This window comes from Carya illinoinensis, chromosome 13 (assembly GCF_018687715.1).
Source record: "Carya illinoinensis cultivar Pawnee chromosome 13, C.illinoinensisPawnee_v1, whole genome shotgun sequence".
Lineage (NCBI taxonomy): Eukaryota > Viridiplantae > Streptophyta > Magnoliopsida > Fagales > Juglandaceae > Carya > Carya illinoinensis.
Genome location: NC_056764.1, coordinates 7,888,895 through 7,898,422, shown reverse-complemented (window position 1 = coordinate 7,898,422; position 9,528 = coordinate 7,888,895). Strand labels below are relative to the sequence as shown.

Below are 9,528 nucleotides of genomic sequence, written 5' to 3'. Positions count from 1 at the left end.
AAAAACATTATTTAGGACTCCTTTGGGTGGCAAAGTAGAGACACATTGCCGTTTGATGTTATATGTCTACTGCTGAGATACCATTCCCACAACCCCAGACCCCATACAATGTTTGTCTTATAATGATTAATGTTTTTCCTGATTGCCTAATCACATGGCAGTAGGTAACATGCACCATACAATTAAGATTTGAATTTTCTTCCCCATTTCTCGAAACTCGTTCTTTCTACTTAACCCGATTACCAAATGTCTTCCTTCTTTTCTTTTCTTGTCCTTTTTTTTTTTTTGCAAATGCTATTGATAATTTCGTCCACGTGGCCTAAGTTGTAATTATAATCTGTAATGCAATACAGTTGTGTTCTATAAAATAACTGCCATCATTGATTGCTGTAAGAAATGCTATATTTGAATTTCAACCCATAAAGTTTAGAGGCAATTTAAATCTCTCAATCACGACAGCATCTTTGACAGACCAAATGGGATTTGAATTTCAATTTGTATTGTGCTTTACAACCTTGACATGATTTACATGCATGGATTCATTTTTGAGGTTTTAAAAGGAGCACCTCAAACTCGTGTAATTGGAGGTTGGTAGAGATGATGCCAAGATTTCCTTGGATTTTATTTAAAAGAAGAGTGAAAGAGAATGACGTTCTATTTATGTGGGAGAAGGAATTTAGGAAAGCCAAGAAGATTTGCTGTGAGCAATTGTCTACTTCGATACTTGATAGAAAGGTGTACAAAAAAAATGCAGCTGCAACTATTCGTCCTCTTCTGCCTCCTTTTCGTGATTGGAGTTGGGAAATCAAACTTTGAGGAGCAAACGAGGGAGGGCCAGGGCCATGGCTCCAAGTGGGATGACCTCAGCCAACCCTAGCTTTAACAATGGTCAATATCCTTGGCCCCATCTCCCAACTGGCTTCTTTTTGGTTATCTACTCTCTTAGCCTTTTTGTTAAACACTGTCTTGACTTTTCAAGAAGATCTACCGTTTAGTATAAAAAACCGACGTGAATGAAACCAGATTTAACTGGGGTTTCTGTTTCAATAATCACTTTTTTATGTTTGGTTGCTCCTCAAACAGTAATAAAGATGAAAATAATATTCCTGGTCTTACTTAAATTTTGTCTGTCTTAAATCGTACTAATTTTCTTTCATACAATGTCAGAAAACATAGACCGTCAAAATCATATGGAAAAATCTAAGTCCAAGCCGCAAGTTGTGAGTCTTTCTGATCTGTTTGGCGGTGTGCCTGTGAAGGTCCAAACCAGCTTCACAGGCACACCGCCGTCAATACATTTAACTCACGTGAACCCATCTTAGCTACCTTCACATGCATAAATACATACACAACAAAACAAAACAAGACACCCTCCATTTCTTTTATAAAACCGCATTGCACAGAACCAAACACCCCGCATCCCCTCCTCCTCTTAGGTTCTTCCTCCGGCCTTTATATATATATATAGGACGTAGCCCCTCTCCCTCCCTTTTGGCTTTTGCTTTTTTCATTCGTTCCTAATAGCCTCTGCAATGGCTCTTCTATCCTCTGAATCTTCTCGCTTTATTTTTGGGTCGTGTTTAACAATTCTCTGTCTACTTCTGGTTCAACCCCGCAGAGCCTCCTCAGCTCTCCTATTCGGCTTGAGAAGCCACCATAACAACCACCAGCACAGACGTCCCATGATCCAAGCCAACCAAAGCACTTGTGCATTGTTTGCTGGCACCTGGGTTCGTGATGACACATATCCACTATACCAATCTTCCAACTGTCCAATCATAGACCCCGAGTTCAACTGCCAAATGTACGGTCGGCCAGACTCCGATTACCTCAAGTATCGATGGCAGCCCCTTAATTGTAAGCTCCCCAGGTAAAAAAATTGCAACATTTTCTTGCAACAGTAGGATTATTGTATTTCCGTCGTACATGACTTTTGTTGTAGCATATTCATGGTAGGTTCAATGGACTTGAATTTCTACTGAGAATGAGAGGGAAAACAGTGATGTTTGTGGGTGACTCGCTTGGACGGAATCAATGGGAATCTTTGATTTGCATGATTTCAGCTGCAGCTCCTACAACCCCAACAAAAATCTTCAGAGGCGACCCTCTCTCAACCTTTAAGTTCTTGGTCAGTCTCAGTATTGACCCTCCCTGTCTTTCTTTCAATAATTTTACAAGTTCGCATTTACTTTCTCAACTTTTACGAATTCCAAGAGATAAAGCTAAAAATAACGAATGATTTTCTGGTAGCCACGCCCCACAAGCCCTTTGACTCATCTACGTCACGATTCATGAATCCTTGAATTAATGATAGAGATATAGTTCTTATAATACAAAAACCAGTCGGAAAATTTGTTGAAAGACCCAACAAAGCTGTCAGTATTATATTCTGCTGGTTGGTTATATGCAACACACTAACCACCTTTTTTTAAGCCTTTTGTTTTTTTTTTGGGCCCAGAATTATAGTCTATACAAACTAGCCATAATTGTGTTTCGCTACAACATTATTGCAGGATTATAGTCTGTCCATATCATTTTACCGAGCTCCATATCTGGTTGACATAGAAATGGTACAAGGAAAGAGAGTTCTGAGGCTGGAAGAAATGTCCGGCAACGGCAACGCTTGGCGGGGCGCCGATGTGCTGTCCTTTAACACCGGTCACTGGTGGAGCCACAAAGGATCCCTTCAAGGGTTGGCAAATTGTTGCCCTTGTTTTCAACTTAAAAAACATACGTCTGCAATTTATTTGTGTATGATATATGTTTAAGAGGTTGACTAGTTTAACTAAAGGTTTTAAGGTGATAATTTTCAGGTGGGATTACATGGAATCAGGAGGGAAATTTTACCAGGATATGGATCGGTTGGCTGCTTTGGACAAGGGACTTAGAACATGGGCCAATTGGGTAGACACCAACATTGACAGCACCAGAACCAAAGTGTTCTTTATGTCCATCTCTCCCACACACTACAAGTGGGTCTCTCTCTCTCTCTCTCTCTCTCTCTCTCTCTCTCTCTCATAATTGCGTTGGGTGAAAATCTAGGCTTCATTATTGTGTGTTGGAGTGCTTGACTGCTAGTTTCAAATGCTAAAAAATTGCTCCAATATGAGCTGTTTATAAAATTAAAGTTGAAAGTTGGGCTGTACTGGGCCCAATTTGTTGAATAGTGTGGCTTAAAGCCTTAAATACTTAGAAATTTATGTGGTCTACGATACTCCGAGTCCCGTGAAGTTTCTTTATCAAAGAAATAAGAAAAAGCAGAGAACAAGATTAGTGTTGGGAGCAATGGGAGGCATTCAATCCTAGGGAAAGATTAGTGTTGGGAGCAATGGGAGGCATTCAATCCTAGGGAACTTCTAAAACGACTAGTTCTTTTAAATATTTCAGTGTATATAATATTTTTGGATGCTGCAGAGGATAAATGATATTCATATAATAACAAGAAAGAAAACATGACAACAATAAATGATAGTTCTGCAAAGGGAAAGGAAAAAAAACAAATCAATAAAAGAAGGTTTCTGTCGGTGGCACCAAGCACATGCAATGCCGTCGGCAGACAAACTAGCTTCTGTGCTTCACTCGAAATCACAGTGGCCCACCTGGTGTTTCCAATTAGTAATGGCCCTTTTAGTACTGTTTAGTAACAAGGACAGGGGTCTGTTCTAATTATCCAACATCTTCAAGTTCAGTTACCAGATCAAAATATCTGCTTGCTGTGTTAAGTTCCATAATGTTAATCCTTTAGGCAGATTAGACACCTAAAATGTGTTGGTGGATGACTTTTGGCAGCCCAGGTGAATGGAATGTTGGCTCAACAGCATCAACAACAAAGAATTGTTACGGAGAAACAGTACCAATTACAGGAACAACGTATCCGGGGACATACCCTGATCAAATGAGGGTGGTGGACAGTGTGATTAGGGACATGCGTAGCCCTGCGTACATGTTGGACATAACCATGCTATCTGAGCTGAGGAAAGACGGCCATCCTTCCATCTACAGCGGAGATTTAAGCCCCAAGCAGCGAGCCAACCCTGCAAGGTCTGCCGATTGTAGCCATTGGTGCCTTCCTGGATTGCCTGATACTTGGAACCAATTGTTCTATAATACTTTGTTTTCCTGGATTTAGTGTGTTTGTTATTACTAGTCTATGGTTTTTAATTGTTGTGATAAATTTAGCGAGAGAGTGCAAAATTGCACCTCTCTCTCTTGTAAATTAATGGCAAGGCATGTTGTTTGGGAAATAAGACTATATATATATATAGAATTTGTTTTCTTAAAAAAAAAAATTAAAAAAAGTTGTTTAGTGGAGAAAGTAATCAGGAAATTTCTTACCATTTCAACACTCATTGCGTGTAATATTGCCATTGCCAAGGTTCAGATGTTAGAATATTCTCGTGTTAAAGTTGTTTCATACCATACATGATAAATGCTGAGGTGACAAGATCTTAGCCATTTAATTTAAATCTCAAAATCTTGACCAACTCACGTTATTCTAAATTATTAATATTTTTTTATTTCAATTTTTTTTCTTTCTCGTGAGTGGTGTATGTCATATGCAAAGATCTTATAATATCTACACAATATCCCGTAAATAAGTGGCTGTAGTTTAGTGGTAAGAATTCCACGTTGTGGCCGTGGAGACCTGGGCTCGAATCCCAGCAGCCACAATCTACCGTTGTATTTTTTGTGTTTTTCGCAAAAATGCATAGCTCCAGGAGATGGTTGCATTTGCAAGCCCAACTTCCGCGGAGCGAGGCTCTTTGTTGACAAATCGCTCTAATTCTTTTAGGCTTTTGAAACGAGGTCCACTTTCAAAAGCGGCCTGGGCCTCGTTTAACAAGCTTTGCTTGGAGTTAACCGTGCAATGAGTTTGGGCTAGTTTGTAAAGAAAGACGCTTAAGTTTTTCTGTCGTTTCGGAAGCTTTTGGGATTGATCTTTCTGCTTAAACTTGGCTGAGTTCTGCACTCTAGACTTGGTCAAAAACCAACATAAGAAAGATGCTAACAAAAATGGTTCATTAATGTACATATAAGAATCATTCTTTATAGTATTTTGGGTATGCCTATTGGTTATTAGTATTGCCAATCATATCAGACTTCAGTAATCTTTGAAGTTGGAGATAAAGAAGGAAGATTTCCCATTTTGTCTTAAAAACAGATGAAATATATTCATAGCACACTTCAAAAACTATGTACAAAAGGAAAAGTAGACTACGTTGATCACACATCATCCTTACAACACCATAATAGTTCTTTCTTAACATCAAGTATCCCTTTCAATATAGCAGGGCTTGCAAAGTGACTCAAATGGATCAAGTCACAAATAATTATGTCCTCCATAGGCCTACTAACTTTGGATTGCAACTCCTGGAGTGCTAACTTCCATCTTCAGATGTACATCATCAAGAATCTCTGATATGCCAGGGCTGACAGAGGGGACCTGCTTGTCATAAGCAGAAAGATGGACTCCTAAAGCAGCCCTCCCAGAAGGATCAAGATTGTTCGACCATGCAGCATCCCACTCGACAGCTTTAGCTGTGCTGCAGGCTATACTCGCTCCACCGGGGACACTAAGCCTGGCCGAGTTCTGCAAGACCAAACAGAAAATGAAGGCAAGCATAACTGAGTTAGTTCTCGATGTTATCCACGTTCAAGACTAATGTCAGCTGGCTAAGTTAAGTCGGTTTCATCACCTGTGGGAAGAACCTCTCAAAAATGGTCCTGTAGTAGTAGGCTTCTTTTGTGGTGGGAGTGTTTTGTGGGAAAATGTGTGCAGCATTAAGCATCATCTTATCAGTTACCTGAAAGTATGAGTTGAGCCCTAATCATCAGCCACGACAGTTAAATAAGATCAGTTAACAAACTAAAAAAGGTTCCAAAAAGCAGAAAGCAAGTGATATGGGTCATTACATGTAGAGCAGCATGGGCTTTGAGCCCATCAATCCAGCTATAGCCAACTCCATCACTGAATTGTTCTTTTTGCCTGTACAGAATGTGCTGCAAGGAATCGAGGAGGACATGTTAGCCATGTAGTTACCATTCTGATAAGTAAGGTTGAATTGTAAACTTATTGTTCAATTTGCAATACCTTTGGCAGATAGGGACTCTCCTCATCATCGAAAGCCTTCCTTAGACCCCATTTCTCAATGCGTCCCTCATCTCGTTTTATCTGAAAATGATTGAAAAAGATGGTAAACCCAGTTGTGTGATTTTGTAATTTAATGATCTTAGTTCCGATGGAAAAGATGAAGGAAACTCAATTTAGCGAATGTTAATTCTGTACCATTTTCCACTGGGGATCAATATCCATGGCAACGTTAATGAATTCCTTGTCTAAAAAGGGAACTCGAGCTTCCAAGCCCCATGCAGATGTTGATTTATTTGCTCTAAGGCAATCATACTGGTGGAGTGCCTTAATCTGCATACAAGAACAGAATGTAACATATAATCTTTCATGCTACCACAGCCCATATATCAGCGATCTTTGTGCATCAAAAGATTATGGTACCTTTCGGCATGTTTCCTGGTGGAACTCTTCCTTGTTGGGTGCCTTGTGGAAGTACAAATATCCACCAAAAATCTCATCAGAACCTTCACCAGAAATCACCATTTTCACCCCTAGCGATTTAATTTTACGTGCCATAAGAAACATAGGGGTGCTTGCTCTTATCGTTGTAACATCATAGGTTTCAATATGGTATATAACATCTTCTATGGCATCAATCCCATCCTGTCACAACACAGACAAAAGTTGTTAGTTTTTGGATGGTCACGAAAACGAGGCTAAGCTTGAGATTTAAATACTAATTTTGTCTTAATACCTGAACGGTAAAGTGAAATTCATGATGAACTGTACCCAAATAATCTGCAACTTCTTTTGCGGCCTTCAGATCTGGGGAACCCTGCTTATTAAAAAACCTGGTCTAAGACTAAAAGAAGCTTCCCTGAGCTGCAGTATAATTGATTATCTTGAAATTTTACAACAAACCTCTAAGCCGACACAAAACGAGTGGAGTTGTGTTCCCCATTGCGTGGCAGCCTTTGTCCCAGCCAAGTGGCGGGCAGTTATGGAGGCAACCAAAGATGAATCAAGGCCCCCAGACAGCAGAACACCAAATGGCACATCAGTCATCAGCCGTTTGATCACAGCCTGCACATAAAATCCGCAAATGAGCCAAAGTCACAAAATTTCTCTTTATCTTAACCAAATCTAGAACCCTCTCACGAGACTTGGAGCTGTGACTCCAACCGCGAAGTAAAGGAAGCATTTGTTAAATTCCATTTTCAAGAAACTCGGGTTAAGTTATAGAATTACAAGGACTGATGAAATAACTTTTGAGTCCCTCTTGGGAAACAGTATAGGAATCTCACATTTTCAAAAGCACGTCTCAGCACAAGTGGATCGTATGGGGTTGAGGGAATAGCCTCAGAGAACCAAGGAGGATTGTACCATCGCCTTAGTCCACCTTCTCTGCTCGAGTATAAGTGGCCAGGAGGAAAGCTCTCAAAATGCTCACAGTCGTCATTTAAACCTTTAAGTTCAGACGACACCCAAATCGAGCCTGAACATAATAGAATAAGGTTAAGCTTCTAACACCAATTTCAGTTCAAAATTGCAGATAGAACATATATTGCCATGGCTGCACTCAAAAAACAGAATCCCCTGAAACATTACCATCAAGGCTCCAACCGATGTAGAGGGAGGTGATTCCAATAGCATCACGGGCAACAATGAAGCTATTGTCGCGGGTATCCAGTAGAACAAAAGAAAACATGCCGTCCAACATGTCAATAAAACTTTCTCCATACTCCTCGTACTGCACAAAGATTTAGCAAGACTATTACTGCTTAAACAAGAACCACATGTCCTCTATATGTTCTAGTTCAACAAGAAATTATCATATGTGTCAAAATGCTTAAAGCTTCTTTAGATTATGAATCAAGTTTGATATCGATTAGTACAAAAAGATCCCAAAGACCCACCAGGTGGGCAATAACATCGCAATCACTGCCAGTTCGAAACTCGTGATTCGGCAGACGCTTCCTCAGATCTTCATGGTTGTAAATTTCTCCATTTACCTGATGTTCAACACAAACTTATCCATCAATTTTGCAATTATAATAAAAAAATCAACAAAAAAAAGAAAAAGAAAAAAAGCTCTTGGATTCCGAACAAATTAATCTAATTGCAGGGCAATATACTACTACCTACTTCTCCTCTACGCTACTAACAAACAAAATTTTAAAGCTGCTGAAAATGAAAGTTTGATAGCTAAAAAGTTGATGAATGAATATCACTATCATGAATGAATTGGGAACATGGCCTACCGTGACAACGATTGACTTGTCCTCATTGAAGAGAGGTTGATCACCGGAAGCGGGATCAATAATGGCCAACCTCTGATGGGCCAGATAACAATCCCCATGCTGATACAGCCCGCTCCAGTCAGGACCACGGTGCTTCAATCTGTAACAAGCAGAACGGAAACCATTTCAGAGTTGCAGGTTGTTGGTTTCTCGTACAAGCTAAACCATTTTTATTTAAAATCCACCATTAGTCGTAGTAATGTGTCATGGACCCACATCCCACACGGTTACCATGATTAAATTTTTATCCTTTCCATATTTTAATATCACTTATCCCCCGTAAGTTTATCCAGTTTTTTCCACATGGGTGCCCCCATGTGGCGACTATGTTTTTTTCCTTTTTTCTCCGCCATACAGCAGCAATTGGGATGGAGCAAGAAATTTCGTCATTCAAAACAATTAATTTCCCTGATGTATGAGACTTTCTCTGAGGACAGCATAAGCGTGGGACCAGCATATCAACACGGTCAAGATCAGACGTTGATGGGGAAGAATTCTGCCCCCACAGTAAGTCACTGCATACGGATTGTAAGACCAACACCATCCATGTCCATGCTTTGATTAAGTTCAGATAATGATGGTTTTTTCCCCCTTATACTTTAAAACTATGCAAAATATACTCGCCGACATACAAAACAGTTCGATTTCTAGGAGCCTTGAGAAAAGGAAAATGGAGATGTTCTCCATGGCAAACAAAATCTTGCGTAAAAATTTTTGTCATTTGTTGAACCTCCAAAGAAGTTGAAAAAGCCAACTATTTTTCTGTCATGCTTACCTAAAAAGAAGCAGCGTAGAATGGGGCAAATTAAGGAAACATGAACGGATAAGATAAACAACCATAGAGAGAGAGGAAGAGTAGAGTTGAAGGGATATAATTGCCTGCGGGAAAGCTCAAGCACTCGAACCCTTTTGGCCTGAGAGTCATCAGAGCAGCCAAGAAGAGCAAGTATTCCACACATTGTGAATTGCAGAACCTAAGACCAATAACAAGAATGTTTTTGCTAATAAAAATAATATAGGTGAAAGAGAGTTACGATCTTTTCGACCACTCGATTGAAAGCTAAAAAGGTACTTCAAAACAACGAACGAGAAAAGAAGGCGGTGGAGTGTATATAGGAGGGAACGCCACGTACTCTGGTTTGAAGGAGTAAGTTCTTA

At 39.8% G+C, this 9,528-nt stretch overlaps 2 protein-coding genes and 1 non-coding gene across 3 annotated transcripts; 2 read left to right on the top strand and 1 right to left on the bottom strand.

Annotated features, from left to right (window-relative positions):
- Positions 1-1,264: 1,264 nt before the first annotated feature.
- LOC122290821 (protein PMR5-like) lies at positions 1,265-4,262 on the top strand. Its single transcript, XM_043098485.1, has 5 exons — positions 1,265-1,870; positions 1,957-2,128; positions 2,514-2,692; positions 2,814-2,972; positions 3,790-4,262. The coding sequence occupies exons 1-5, from the start codon at positions 1,533-1,535 to the stop codon at positions 4,127-4,129; spliced, it is 1,188 nt and encodes a 395-aa protein (XP_042954419.1). The 5' UTR covers positions 1,265-1,532; the 3' UTR covers positions 4,130-4,262.
- A 336-nt stretch (positions 4,263-4,598) lies between these two features.
- Positions 4,599-4,670, top strand: TRNAH-GUG. Its single transcript has one exon. It is a non-coding gene; the product is annotated as a tRNA-His (tRNA).
- Positions 4,671-5,144: 474 nt separating this feature from the next.
- LOC122290796 (asparagine synthetase [glutamine-hydrolyzing]) lies at positions 5,145-9,528 on the bottom strand. Its single transcript, XM_043098455.1, has 13 exons — positions 9,250-9,528; positions 8,332-8,470; positions 7,987-8,082; positions 7,679-7,820; positions 7,375-7,565; positions 6,992-7,153; positions 6,825-6,905; positions 6,512-6,733; positions 6,287-6,421; positions 6,092-6,172; positions 5,914-6,000; positions 5,697-5,804; positions 5,145-5,590 (listed from the first exon to the last, which is right to left on the bottom strand). The coding sequence occupies exons 1-13, from the start codon at positions 9,327-9,329 to the stop codon at positions 5,351-5,353; spliced, it is 1,764 nt and encodes a 587-aa protein (XP_042954389.1). The 5' UTR covers positions 9,330-9,528; the 3' UTR covers positions 5,145-5,350.